The sequence below is a fragment of the Brienomyrus brachyistius genome, chromosome 15, assembly GCF_023856365.1.
Source record: "Brienomyrus brachyistius isolate T26 chromosome 15, BBRACH_0.4, whole genome shotgun sequence".
NCBI classification, from domain to species: domain Eukaryota; kingdom Metazoa; phylum Chordata; class Actinopteri; order Osteoglossiformes; family Mormyridae; genus Brienomyrus; species Brienomyrus brachyistius.
In genome coordinates, this window is record NC_064547.1 from 23,136,282 (window position 1) to 23,151,171 (window position 14,890).

General features: G+C 43.6%; 1 protein-coding gene across 3 annotated transcripts in view; it reads left to right on the forward strand.

Moving 5' to 3' along the window:
- Window positions 1–14,890, forward strand: part of LOC125708848 (voltage-dependent R-type calcium channel subunit alpha-1E) — a 149,491-nt gene that overhangs the window by 109,552 nt on the left and 25,049 nt on the right. For all 3 annotated transcript variants that reach the window (XM_048976693.1, XM_048976694.1, XM_048976695.1), the window contains 11 exons: window positions 1,852–1,941; window positions 2,288–2,497; window positions 2,776–2,888; window positions 4,213–4,325; window positions 5,366–5,497; window positions 5,988–6,057; window positions 6,311–6,428; window positions 6,722–6,789; window positions 6,963–7,054; window positions 11,104–11,898; window positions 12,621–12,883. In XM_048976693.1, coding sequence (XP_048832650.1) covers window positions 1,852–1,941; window positions 2,288–2,497; window positions 2,776–2,888; window positions 4,213–4,325; window positions 5,366–5,497; window positions 5,988–6,057; window positions 6,311–6,428; window positions 6,722–6,789; window positions 6,963–7,054; window positions 11,104–11,898; window positions 12,621–12,883 — 2,064 coding nt within the window. The remainder of the gene's footprint in view (window positions 1–1,851; window positions 1,942–2,287; window positions 2,498–2,775; window positions 2,889–4,212; window positions 4,326–5,365; window positions 5,498–5,987; window positions 6,058–6,310; window positions 6,429–6,721; window positions 6,790–6,962; window positions 7,055–11,103; window positions 11,899–12,620; window positions 12,884–14,890) is intronic.

The window sequence follows — 14,890 nt, forward strand, 5'->3', positions numbered from 1 at the left end:
TGTTTTCGGATAAAAACTGTTTTTTAGGCGGTTTGTCCTGATTGTTATAGTTCTGTATCTCTTGCCTGATGGCAAAAGCTGAAAGAGAGAGTGACCGGGATGTGATGGCCTGATATTTTTCATCACACAGCATATTATAATAATAATAATTATAATAATAATAATAATAATAATGGATATTTTATTAATCCCTATGGGGAAATTGTCTTTATGCCTCCCTCAACTTGCTCTTTGTAAAACAAGAGGTCCATCCATCCATCTGTCCACATCCATTTTCTGAAATCAATTGTCCTATATCCTATTCAGGGTCAAGGGAGGGGGGGTCCAGAGATTATCCTGGAGAATGTTACATTTTATGTTTAAAAAAATGCACCTAAATTCACATGTCCAGTCAGTTTTTAGGTTATTCGTTATGATGACTTTTTTTGTCATTAATATTTATTGCATGGTAATGATAATCCTGTTAAATTTTTGTTACTTAGAAAAATTTCCATAGTAAATACAGTTACGGTATGGACTGGTATCCCATCCAGGGTGTAACCTAGACTTGTGCCCTTGTTACCTGAGATAGACTCCAGGCCATCCAGTATAAGGGGTTAGAATATGGATGGATGGATGGATGGATGGATGGAAGGATGGAAGGAAGGAAGGAAGAAATGGTTACTTTTGACTACTTTAATATTGAGGGTTTCTTTGTTTTTATGGGATGTATTATTTTTTTATTGTATATGTGCATTTAAATGCCAGGTATGAAATGCATTGAAGTTGCTGTTCTTGTATTTGGTTCACAGAATAAATTCAACATTTATGTTGAATTAATTAAAGTCACCTTCAAGTTCCAAAAGAGAAAAACATCCTCAGTAAGGCTGACACTTATTTGAGATCACTCCGCCGCCACTGTGAAGCGCCAAGTGTTTCCCCAATTGTCGATGTTTTTATTGAGTTCCCTGCGTACACAAGTGAAGCTGTGGCCATAAAAATTGAGCCATTCTTCCAGATAAACAATCTTGTTTTATTAAATGTTGACTGACGGCAACCAATAGACAGTCTGCGTGGAATGCAGTCAGTAACCATGGTGAAGGATGACTTCACTTTTACAGATCCTCACTGCCCATTGTTATTTTTCAATCATCCCCACTTTGGGTTGTGAGGGTCTAATCGAGCTTGTCGTCATTCGACAAACTACCAATGCATGTAAGGACAGGATCTGTCCTTACTTTCCTCCAAAAAGACATTTCGGTGGTAACAAAATGTCACAGTGTAGAAGGTCCCCATATCACTGTGGAAGTGAACACATAATAAGCTATTACTCTGATTAAGATGTGCACATGTGTCGTCTTGGTAACCGTGTGATGAAAAACCTGGATCCTTGTGCTGTTTGCCTTCTGTAAGCAATCATTTTTGTATTGTTTGTGTGCCTCTTTGAAACGGAAACAAAGGCAATAACAACCCACCCAAAGGTCTCTGAAAACCATTATTGTACCTACAGTTAGCAGGGAGTCTGTAGGACTGATTCAATTTCAATGAAAGCAAAATATTCAAATGTAGCAAATGTAAAATTGCACTGTGGGTTATAATTTAAGTGTCCGAATGGTTCCCTTATTATGATTTCATGCATCGGCTGAGGAACCGATCTTTAGTTCACCTGTGCCAGTTAGCAGTCTGTTTTTGGATTCTTTTGGTATTCCTGAAATGTATTTCAGGTCAGGGGTTTAAGTGCTGGAGTCTTTTGCTCGGTTATTTTATTAATCATATGATTACATGCTCTTTGAATGACGGCTGTTTTGATCTCAGTGGATCGGCATGCTGTTTTACTGACGACGCATTTGAATTTGAACTGTGTGGCTGCAGTGCTCAAACGGGCTACCATCAAGAGAGGCCGTCTAGATGCTGTCAGACATGGACCGGGGGAGGACCAATATGTTGACATCTCCTCTGTGGGTGAGTCAGTGCACCACAAATATAACAAACTGATAAATACTAATGTAACATATAATAATATCATGCATAAATAATATGGTCTGTTGGTCATAGCCAAGTCTGAACATCCATCCTTTATGCTAATGATCAGCAATAGGATGTGTGTCTTTTCTCTGCTATCACTGATTCCAGTGTAAAATCATAGTTTGCTTGATTTGTTTTCATGGAAATTTTGGATTTGAGGCAATAGTCTTTTAGTAATACGTTGTGTGAAGCACTGTAGACGTCCTTGAAATGTAGGGTTAGATGTATGTATACAACCTGAATACTTGACCATTGGCCTGATGAGGATTTCCTCTGCTCACAGGTGGACCTATGGCCAGGGCTAGCATCAGGAGTGTGGGTCGGGGTCCCACCGCCTACGTTCGGCGGAAGGAACGCATGCTACGCATCTCTGTCCGCCGCATGGTCAAGACGCACACCTTCTACTGGACCGTGCTGGGCCTGGTGGCCCTCAACACTCTCTGTGTAGCCATCGTGCATCACAACCAACCCCAGTGGCTCTCCATTCTCCTCTGTAAGTCACACGCCATATCTGTCCGCCTTCAAAAGCCCGTATGTGTCGCACGTCATGGCTGAAGCTGTCAACCGAAGCATCCAAGATGGCAGGCCTTCCCACGGCCTCTGCTCAGTTTGCCTTAGTTACCAGCTGACAGGAGCTAAGGCCTGTGTGGCAGTGTGTTTTTGCACACTTGCTTGACAAAATAAAGACTGAGGGATGCTTGCTGTCAGACATGACTAATGGAAAAACCCTCCTGGCCACGAGAATCACCAGTGATGTTTTTTGTTTTGCAGACTATGCAGAGCTCCTCTTCATGGGTTTGTTCCTGATGGAGATGTTCTTAAAGATGTACGGTCTTGGACCAAGGCTCTACTTCCACTCATCCTTCAACTGTTTTGACTGTGGAGTGAGTTCCTTTATTTTTCTTTCATTTTCGTCTTTCAAAATGGCAAACTAGGGCGCCGAAAGCGAGAGATTATCGTCTTAATATAGTGATCTAGTTTCAGTATCCATACTGGGGTGCTCCGATCAGAGTTTTTGGATCTGATTGCTGATCACTGGAATCAGATTGGCTAAAACTGATTATGGGGGGTGGGAGGGTCTTCCATTGAAAGTGTAACTTCACCCCCAGTTGTTGCGTTCCACCATGAAGGATTTCTATAGTGATTTTATAGGCTTTTGGAACACCTTGTAGAACTGCTAGACTGGTGCAGCCATTTAAATGAGCTTCTTTTGCGACGCACGGAGGCGTGTCTCACGCATTTTGTCATCTGGTTGGTTCCTCTGAATGGCCTTTATAGAGAGTTTTTACAATGAATATTGGCAACTAATGATCATGGTTGATGGGTCGGAGTATCCCTAATTGTACGTTATCCACAAAATCGATATTTGAGATCGGTCAAATTAAAGACCGCCGATTGGGCGATTAAGAGTGAAAATCAGCTGATTTAAATTTAAATGGACTGCTGATCGATTGGAGCATCTCTGCTCCATACTAACTTTTCTGAGGTAGGAGGGTAGGAGCAGTAAAATAATAACAGTTCATTGTTTCACTGTCAGTGCTGCCCAGTAAAATCTATTAACAGGTAGAGCAGATATCAGTGTCAAGGTTTTCTCTCATTGTTACAGAAAAATCTTATCCAGCCTTAATCAACATAAATATATGTATGAGTAGTTCTGGAGAAGAGTATGCCACAAAATGATAATCTTTGATAGCAATAAATGATTAAATAAATGATGTCTTAGCTTTGGAGATGGAATCTTCTCCCATGTTTATCTGTTCAGTCATTGTATGATGTGTTACATTACATTATGTTATGCCTTTTAGGGGATGGGAGGATCATTATAGTAAATATTGTTACTCAGCACGATGGTATGGATACGGATCAGTATGAAATGGTTATCAAAGGCCTGTTACTTATTCTCTGAAACGTTTAGAACACTATGACGGGTTTCATTCATTTGTTATTTTGTATTTTATCTGCACATTTTTAATTTTTCAAGCCTGTGACTTTAGATTCTGATGTTCTATCACCCAATTGTGTCAACACACTTTTTGCGCATTACCACTACTGTACAGTGTAATTAAGATAAAAGGAAGCACATTACAGCTGCATAAAGTTTAATTTAGTGTAACGGAGAACATGATGGATAAGTCCTGCTTCTGTCTGTCAGTATAACTGACTCTTTGCATTTGTGGACCACTGGCCTTAATTACAGTGTATTCACAGGTCATTGTAGGAAGCATTTTCGAGGTGCTGTGGGGCTTCTTCCGGCCTGGAACATCGTTTGGGATCAGTGTTCTGCGGGCTCTACGTTTGCTTAGGATATTCAAGATCACCAAGTGAGTAGCACCATGTTGGCTGGAGGTGGGGGGCGGGGGCTCTTCTGAACATGCTGGAAGGGAACTGGGCCCCGTCATTATTTGGTAAGCAAAAAGGACAACCATGAACAAGTTTTGACACCGGATCACTGGGGTCAGTGTTCATTTATTTCTTAACTAATTAAGGCTTGTGTGTGCAGAGATCTGTTCTGCAAAAATAAAAATTGTTCTCCTCAAAAGACTGAAATTATTCTTAACAATGTACTCACCCTGAAAAGCGATATTTTAATTGTCATCTCCATTGCTGCTTTGAAAAAGTTAATCACTGGAAATTGAACTGTGCCGCTTGTCAGAAAGTGTCAAAGATTGTAATTACCAGTAATTAACACTCTGAGTTAGTTCATATTTTTCATAGAAATGGCAGCAAAAATGGCAGGGGGGTGTGTATTTTTACTGCAGGCAAATTAAATATTATTCATATGATGTTGGATCTTGCAGACTGTGCTTAATATAAACACGACAGCGTCTTTAACAGACTAAAAAAACATACGGCACCTCAGTTTATGTCAGCCTCGCTCTGACTGTGTGCCAAATTTGTTATTCAGATTTATGTGTCTGAACAGATCTGATTGGCCCCTGCATTACCACTTCACAGGCCAGGGGACGAAGCTAAAAGTTTGAAGGGCAGGGTGCCGCATCCTTATAAATGGTGCAGGAAATAGTCACTTCCCTGAATAACAGTCATTCTTGAGTTTTAAACCTTTAATGTCCGAAATCAGATTTTTATTCCTGGTGCAGGCATCTTCGCGTCCATACTCACTGTCTGCAGAAGAAATGGAAATTGCAGTTTTACGACTGTTTTAAAAGTGATTTTTAGCAGATCATTGCAGGCCTGCACCTTATTTTGGTATTGTGATTGGGGGAGACAGGGGCTAATTAATCAGCTAATACTTGTAGCCTTAATTAGAGAGGTTAGCTATGACAAATCATGTCATCAAATGGGGGTGGGGTGGTACACAGCACAAGGGTGGCTGTAAACTCTGGATGCTTGCTTGGCGCAGGTACTGGGCATCCTTGAGGAACCTGGTGGTGTCGTTGATGAACTCCATGAAGTCCATCATTAGCCTGCTGTTCCTGCTCTTCCTCTTCATCGTGGTCTTCGCTCTGCTGGGCATGCAGCTGTTTGGGGGCAGGTACAGAACCAGAACTCCCATCACTATCACTTGTGGTTAGAAGCATTCCTTCAGAGCTCAAACTGCTGCCTTTGATGCAATCAAGTGAATTCCTATTCATGTCAAGCTGTTGGCCTAACATGCCAGACTCAAGTTTCTTTCTGGTCCCCAAGTTATACTTTTGTATGTCAAAAGCCGGATTCTACTGGACAAATTTTAACAATCCACTTCCCAAGTACTGCTGTGTTGCTGGACGTAGAAGTCATAGCGAGTGAAGTATATATTTTGGGTGCACAAGTTTGTCTACAGCTTGTCACGATGATGAGGACATTCTGTTGAAATATTCTGTGGCCTAAATCATTGTAACACCCATCGTTTTACATAAACAACAATGTATCTTTAGAAATCCTCGACAATGTCGGAGTTTTGCTTGGGCTCGGGCAAGAAAACAGTCACTTTGTGCAACGTGCGTCCTACTCAGACGTCACCCATGCTCTGCTCTTCCCCACAGGTTCATCTTTGAAGATTATACCCCAACCCATTTTGATACTTTCCCAGCTGCCATCATGACAGTGTTTCAGGTTCGGTTTGGAAACCTCGATCGTGTATGACTGTTTTAAATAAAGAGAATCCATACGATCTGTTAGCTTGAGGTTGTAATACCATGACTGTAGTAAATAATAAAATGAGCATTACAGAGAATTTTGCTGGCAGACATGGTCAGATGCTGGCTCTCTCTTACTTTACATAAGACTGCACAGGAGGTTCTTGTGCACAATGCACTGGAGATTAAAGATTAAGTTAGTGTGCCTGGATGTGCTCCTGCTCATCCAGATACTTACTGGGGAGGACTGGAACGAGGTGATGTATAACGGGATCCGCTCCCAAGGCGGTGTGAAGACAGGAATGTGGTCCTCTATATACTTCATTGTGCTCACGCTGTTCGGGAACTGTATCCCTTTGAGAAGTCGTGTTGGGAAGATGGAGGTCAGAAGGTCATAGGTGATAGTCGATTGTTTGCTTGTCTATTGTTTTTTTAATTGTTGTTTGTTTGCCGATCGTTTGTTTGCTTGTCAGTTGTTTGTTTGGCAGTTTGCTTGGTTGTTTGCCAATTTGTTTCCCAGTTGTTTGCCTGTTGGTTGATCGTGTGCCAGTTGTTTGCTTGTTGTTTGTTTGTTTCCCAGTTTGTTTACCTTGTTATGGTACAATTGGTTCCTGCCATTTCCTTGACACAGCCGTGACCAGACACGCTTCTTAACGTCTTCTTGGCCATCGCTGTAGACAACCTGGCCAACGCTCAGGAACTCACCAAGGTAAAAGCTTGCCATGCCCCATCAACCACCCACCCACATGCCCAGCCATGATATGTGACCCTCTTCCTTTGGCAATCGCCCTTCCTGCCATGTGGGACTGGGCGTCTCGTGATGTGTTAAAATGAAGTGAATCAGAGGCTATTAGAGGTGGCAAAACGAATGTCTTTTGTCAGGATGAAGAGGAGGAGGAAGAGGCCTTTAATCAAAAACACGCCCTACAGAAAGCGAAGGAGGTCGGCCCCATGTCCTCCTTCATGTCATCAGAGTAAGTGGTCTATGACCCCCCCCCCACTCCCCCACCTGCCTGTAACCCTCCCATCCCCTGCACTAACAGTACTAACAGCCAAACATGTTAGTCTGGACTGATTCTACGGCTTGGATGGTGATGTTGGAGGAGCCCTTATTTGAGTTTTCATAAAATGTTCACATTAATTAACCTAGGCAGCGCACCCCCCCCCCCCCACACACACACACACACACAATCATTGACACATAATTTGGCAAAATATTGCTTTTAATAATGAAAATATAATGCTGATGACCTGCCTACTGAAGCAGAAAAGGCTCAGGACACGTATTGTCTGTGGAGGCTCGCTTTAGACTTAAAAGCCCCCATTCTCCCCTTATGTGTTTGGTTATGTATTTCATCACTTCCAGGTAAATAATCATGTTTCTACGAAAGCATACTGTATTAAAAATGCAGTAACGGTAATGACACACGGCATAACCATACTGTGTAATAGGGACACATTCCCGACATGAACATGACAGCGTAACTTACTTTACAAAGCAGTATAACCTTTACACATTCCATTTTATGGCAAATAGCGTCCGCATTAATGTTTTACATAATGGGCAGGGCTTTGCATTTTCCCATCATGCCTTTAGCAAAATGGACCACTTCAGCTAACCTGCTGTACAGCCCTAACACCGCCATGAGTGTTAAATAGAATGCAGAGGCACATTCGTGCTACTTTCAGAGATATCGGGATCATATGGGTTTTAGGTATTCGAATATTAGACTATTCCAGGTTAACTCAGACACTGAGGTGACAGGAGTAGTTTAATTAATATTTTCCTTCTCTGTTTTGTACAGTGTTGGACACAGATCAATAAACATGCTGCATTGTGTTAAACAAGACCCACGGGATAGTGAGAAAGTTATCAGATCAAATGGCACTGTCTCAAAATCTTGGATCTACTGTAGGTCTTTTTCCCGAGGTCCCATTATTTCCCCTTCGACTTGCTTCGGTTCCTCTGAGCTGCTATAAATTGACCAGTGGGTCACCATAGCTACTGGCAGGCTTCCCAGTAACTGCAGAGGAGGGGCTCAACTGTTGTCATCGAGACGGGTTTATAGGCGACCAAATGGTGAACCTTTAAAGTGGGATCGACTGCGATAAGCAGTGGGGGCTGTGTGGCAGTCTTTTAACTCACCTCCGGGGTCGCTAAGCTCGGCTCTTACTGTATATACTGTATATAGCAGTGTAGCATTTTATTTGTATTATGTTTATGGTTTGCTGTCATGTGATCAGTAATTTATTAGCATATTTCCATCCATTTCATTTCTAACTGGCTATCCTAGTCGGGGAGAAAAATACATACAAGCAGTTATTCCATTAAAACCCCACTGATTGGCTAACAAGGTATCATGAAATCTCTTGTATATAGATATAAAGATACATTACAAAACGATCAATACTAGTATTTACAGTTTTTTCTATTTATTTTAGTATTCATGTTTAGTAAAATATATTACTAGTTTTACTAGTCCTGCTAAGCAGGCAATTAAGTATAGAACAGCAAATATTTATGGATCCATGAACAGCAGTCTGCTACATCTCTACTGCAGTCCCACTGATTTAGGAATATATATCATCCCAATGTAATGCCAGTAGTGTGTTTCCTTTTCAACAAAGGGAATATTTTGCTGTAGATGTATGGGATTTATTTTAACAATTTGTACATATAAAATACACATCAAGCCGGTGAAATTTCACTTGCCGAACCTTAAATGGTATTTAAGAGTCACTCTTGCAGTAAAACAGGCAGTAAAGGTAGAGGAATGTGTGTGTGTGGCAGTAGCTCATTTTCTATTTATTGACCTATGACTAAAAGCTAAACCTTGAGAGATAGTTCATCAAAGCAAAGTACAGCAGGAAATCTTCACTATATTTCCTATGGCACCAAAGTATAAGCTGCAGTCTGATTGTGTATGAGCATGGAACAGCACGCCCATGCATGCAGGAGCCCGGGAGGTCATCTGGTCCAGCTGCCATGCCCTTTGCCCTTAGCTGCCACTCACAGCTTGGCATTACGTCATGAGTCCCAAGCTCACGATTGGCTAGATACATAAAATTAAGATTTCTGTGCTTAAATCCAGTAGCCCAAGTAAAGGACAAAATGGCAGTCTTGGAATGTCCCCCAGGGTCAGATATTATGCATGTCGCATTCTTTATAAATACACAGACGTTGGAAACTGCATGGTCCTTGCATGTCAGAAGCGATGATGTGAGAGAGTCAGCAGACCAGATGGCACCAGGTTGGTATGATGCAGGAGGGAGGCTGTTTAAGGTTTGAAATACACCACGTTTCATGTTTCAGATACACTGGGAGAACATCAGACATACTATGTACACCACACTGTATAAGCTATCCTAGGCTATAGCTTAGTGTCTGGCAAACATCATTGCCACGTCCTGGAAACACCTGAGTATCCATGCTGATGTCAGCCTTGGACCCCCTGATAAATGATCTGGCTGTGGATGGGATGCTAGTCGCATGCATACACTCACAATCACTTCAGGCAGTGCAGTGACACCAGCTCACCAAAGCTCATGTATCCGGAGCATGGGAGGAATTCCGAGTACCAGGATGGAAGCTGCAGAACCATGGGAGTGATACACATGGAGCAGGAGCAGAGGCATGAGGCACACATGCTAAGCATTAAACCACGATGGGCACCCAGTTATCAGCTATAACAAACAATAAACATGCATATTCTCACTGGCATATAGCTCCGGTAGCATGATATTCACAGCCACTCACTTTAACTTCGCTTGTCACGTAGCTTCAGGCACCGTAGCAGAAAAGCAGCTCTGATCACAGAGATCAGGCACTAGGCCAGGTCTGGTTTAGGCCGCTGCATGCAGTGGGAAGCATGGCGATGCCCCCCCAGTCGATCCCTGAGAAACCAGCGCATGCCTCTGCTGAGCATGGCCTCTAGTCCACGCTGAATGTCGGAGCCAGGAAGACAGAATTGGGGGGGGGGGGTCAGACGCAGTTCACCATTCATTCCTGGGGGTGAAATTCATTTCTATGTTTTATTCCTGTGCCATATTCCTGACAGTCTTAACATTTCAAAACTATCTGAATACTGTACAGATATGTGTTGCTCCTGTTGATGTTGTTCTGATCTAATACTGCTACCATCTCGTTGTCATGTGACTTTGCCTGCCAAGTGACATAGACCAAAACTTCTTTCTAAAAAGAATCATTTCTGTTAAGTAAAATAATAATAAGATAGCAAATTTACTTTTTACATGTTTTACATATAAAAATTATTCCCAAGAAAGAAAGGCTTCAATATATTTTTAATCCATTGATATATTACTTTACACGCAAATATCTAAATAATTTAAATTTTACTGTGCTAACTTCTTGTCGAAATCTAATTTCTTTCTGTTTTTTTCAGTTTTACCTAATTTTCACCTTGTTATGGACTGTGTCACTGGGATTGTTCTGTGTTTGTTCACCAAAACACTAATGTCTTGTTTTCAACCAATCGCTCATTGATTACACGGACTGAACAAGAGTACGGGTGTGAGTGAGTAAGTAATGCTGTCTGTTCACTTCTTTTCCCAAACATCTTGCCTGAATCTCTTTTAAATCCTGTAACTGTTTTACTCTGCTGCCTGCTGTTACCATTCGTTTCTGTTTTTTTTTTTTTTATGAGATGTAGACCTCCTGTCCTCTACACCTCGTTTTATTGTTATTACAGCATAATGAATAGCTTTAACGATACTGCTACAGATGGCGACTTTCATGAAATGCCACCAGGCCGTAGGTTGTTCTGGGTTGTTTTTTTCGAGTCGATTCAAATCGAGGAGGGCATTCCCTGCACGCGGCCTGCTGCGAAAATGTCCTGTAAATGCTAGATGCTGAAACGATTATAAATGGGTGGGTCGCAGTTTGAGGAGGAAGGCATTCGGAAATGCATTAAGCGGATCCTGTGCCTCTGACCTGTTTAAAGTGATGATGTGTGATGGCCCGTGCGGGCACAGGACTGACGCTGTGTTTGTCCTTCTCTTTCAGCAGCAGGAGGAGGCCCTATCTGTACAGAAAGAGAGCCATTCACAGGAGCAGGCCGGCCTACGTTAGGGAGGCTGCAGCGGAGAGCCTGTCGCGAGGCCCCCGGGGCCAGTCCTTCAATGCCTCTAACTCTTTCATGTCCAGGAGGGAGAGGAGACGGCGCATGACCATGTCCGTGTGGGAACAGAGGACCAGCCAGCTACGGAGGCATCGGCAGATGTCAAACCGAGAGGTGCTGTACGGCACCCCCAAAGAGGACCAGGACACGTCCCCGGGCTGCCCCCATCACAATAACCCCACGGCCATGGGCAGCCTGCTCGGCTCTCAGGAGCCTCCCAGGTCCGTGGCGCTGAAGGTGCCCGAGGCCCCCATGTCCAGCGACGTGCCCTCAACCGTGCACCCAGCTGCTGGAACCATGCTGCTGCCGGACTCACCCCTGCCTGTGGAAGTCACTCTTCCTGAGCCCTCGGAGTCGGACTTGGGACAGCCGCCAGCGCTGGACGGGAAAGTAGGGAATCACTGCCAAGTGACGCTGGACGCTCACCGGAGCCCCCGGCTGAATGGCGAGAGGAGGCAGCGAGTGGCCCGCAAGGTTCGACCCCCCCTAGGGGACACGCTGTCACCAGACTCGTGCATCCGCCCTAGGAGGCACCGGCACCGGGAGGCGCAAGCTGGCACCGAGAAGCCCTCTCCCCACAGCGAGGAACGGAGTGATGCAGGCGACACGGAAGAGGAGGAGTGGAAAGCAGGCAGTAATGGGGGTACCAGGCACCAAGAAAGAGGAGAGTCCGAAAATGGGTAAGAGGTGCGGAGGGACATGGGTTCAGATCCTTCACTAATTGGACAAGAAGCGCATTTCCAGATCCGTGCTTTAATAGAACCTGCAAGAAGAGGCTGGGGCACCTTCAGGAACCCTACAGTAACCTCACCTAGCGATGACACTAAAATGTACATCCATCCATCATCTAGCCACGTTTTTCTGTGTAAACACTCACAAATCACAGATTAATATTTTTTTTAAAAAGCTGAGCTTAGTGACACATCTTCAGTCTTTCCTGTGGGGGTGCATACTACCTTTTTATTCAGCTGCAAAGTTAATTCTGAAATGAAAATGGAATGTGGTTTATTACTGATTTAAGCAGTGAGCTCCACTGTCCACTTGATGGCACCGAACAAGGCAACTCAAATTTTCTGGAGGATATCAGATCCCTCAGATTGGCTTAATATTTCATCATCATTATTAGTTTTTTTGTTAATTCTCCTAAAATGTGTAATGGCAACTGCATTGGGATATTATATGACAGTTGTAGACAAAAAGTATGTGTTTTTATGTCTTGTATATATATTCAGTTATTTAAATTAATAAAAAATGCTTTTCTATCTCATCATGACCCTCACCAGTACATCTGTCTATGAAGATGGATGGATGGATGGATGGATGCTTTTACCTTCCATGCCACATTCAGAAATGCATAACTGTCTGTTTTAGCATAGAAACGTGCTCATCTTTCTGTGTCCAGGTTGAATAGTCTGGAGTCTCCAGGTTGCCATGATTTCCTTGAACTTAAGCCCAACCTGAACAACTCCCCGGGTCACAATGGCGAGGCAGCTGGGGATCCGGCTACTGGGCACACGGACCTGCAGATCCCCAGGGATACTGCCGGGAAGGAGGGCCAAGCTGGCGCTGAGAACAGCCTGAATCTGGAGAAGTCACCACTGGGCACGAGCGTGGTGATCGAGGTGACCGACGTTCAACCAGCCCTGGAGCTAACCCCTATCGCAGGTAAGGAGACAGCCCACTCCCCCTCCCGGGCTCTGGGGCGTGGGTACTGGGGGTCCTTCTGGGCACATGGGTAGGGGCATGCTCTGAGGTATAGATTTATGGCCGCTGAATGGTGGCCTGCTGAACACTGGTCACACTTACGACACCAAACAGGGACTGCAGCCATGAAACTGATCACGTTCAGGATGTACTGTAGGCCAGCAGCTGGCTTTAGGTTGAAGTGACAATTTTTCACTGTTCTTATGGTGGATAAAGGCAACATTTGGCCAGGGGTCACAGCAGTCAGATATAAGGTTTTGTTTTGTTTTTTTTTTTTAAATCAATAGTATGTTTCCAGCACCACTCATTAGAGAGAAACTTTATGGCGTTTCTGTGAGATTGCGTGGCAGTGTTTTGAAGATCACGGATCCTGTATCAGAGTTGTGGCTTTAGCTCCCACATACCGAAAAGCCAGTGGTATTGATGAGCAAACCAGTTGGTGTTCAGATATCTGTAAGTGTGCTCCACTGGATGACATACACAGTGGTCGCTATGCTAATCCCTGGAGTTTTAGTATTTATAACTCATTTATTCACATTAATTTCTGACATATTAAAGCCATAGAGGATGAAAGGTAGGTGAAAAAAATATCATCATGTATCTGGTAATGATTCGAACAATAAAGCATATTACTTACTCCAGAGATCAATGTACTCTGAAATAGCAATAATGACAAAATATTGGAACCAAAAACACCAATAATTGTAAGATGTTAAGAGTAATGGTTGGCGCCCCATCCTTTGTTGTTCCCTGCCTTGTGCCCAAAGCCCCCGGGATAAGCTCGGAACCCCCGGCTACCCTGAATAGGACAAGCAGTTTCAGAAAATGGATGGACGGATATTTTTATAGTGAAACAATGCAGCAGCCTGCTTCTGAAACTGCCCCTGACAGCTGACAGTACAAATTCGTGGCTGCCTTGGAGTGTGGTGTTTTCTGGTGGGATGAACGATCCCACTCTTGTTCCTGACATGGAGACATAAGGAGCCGCGCAGACCTGCACGTTCCGGGTTGGCGCTGAATGATTCTCCTCATCCTGCATGCTTGGAAGGTGTTTTTCCCGGGAGGACTTTAGGTTCCTTCCCTGAGCAGAGGGGCAGGGTCTCCAGCTCTGTAATTGTATCGATGGTTTCCACTTGTCCCTCTTCAAACCGGCATCTTCTGTTTTGTTTGACCCTCTGTAACCTGGAAACCAGTGACACCAGCCCCGAGCCCAGTAATCTCTCTCTACTAGTTCATTTCCCCTCTGCTACAATGTATCAGTCTCTATTTATTTGTCATTTTCCTTCATTGTTTGTGAACCAAGCTATCTTGTTTCAGACTCATTCATATTAGCAGGAGTCCGCCCCACCCCCCTCTAAGCCTGAAATGGGAGTATTTTGTAAATAAATTAGTTCCTTTCTACTGAGTTCCCTTTTCGTATGATTTTATTAGCATTTTTCATAGCAGGTTAATGCTAAACGATAGCGAATGGCTTCTAGCGACACGCTGTGCAGATAACGACCTTTTTTTTTCCGCCTCGGAGCATCTTCAGGGAGAACAGGGCCTCTATTCAGGGCGCACATGCGGTCAGACGATCTTTGGATGGCAGTGATGTATGTCACACATACGCCCAGATTTTCTCGTCTCGGCTCGGTTGGTGTTTTATGGGATATCGTGAAACGATGGCTGAGTTATTTCCGACTGTCGCCAGCCAGGGGCGGTTTGCTTTGAGAAGTGAGAACCATCAGTCCTGTAGAGCCTGTACACTGATGTGGGGCAGGGTGCCGTGTAGCAGCAGATATACATTAAAGCATTTTTTATTTAAGAACTGAAAATGATCTGTAATTAACTTTTGTTTGAGCCCTTAAGAATATCCGAATTTTTCAGCCTCAAGTAAGTAATTTCTTAACACTGAAAGGAGAAGAATACTGTCCATCCCTGTATACAGATAGGTGACGCTCCACATTGCATGAACCTTCCTTGTGTTTT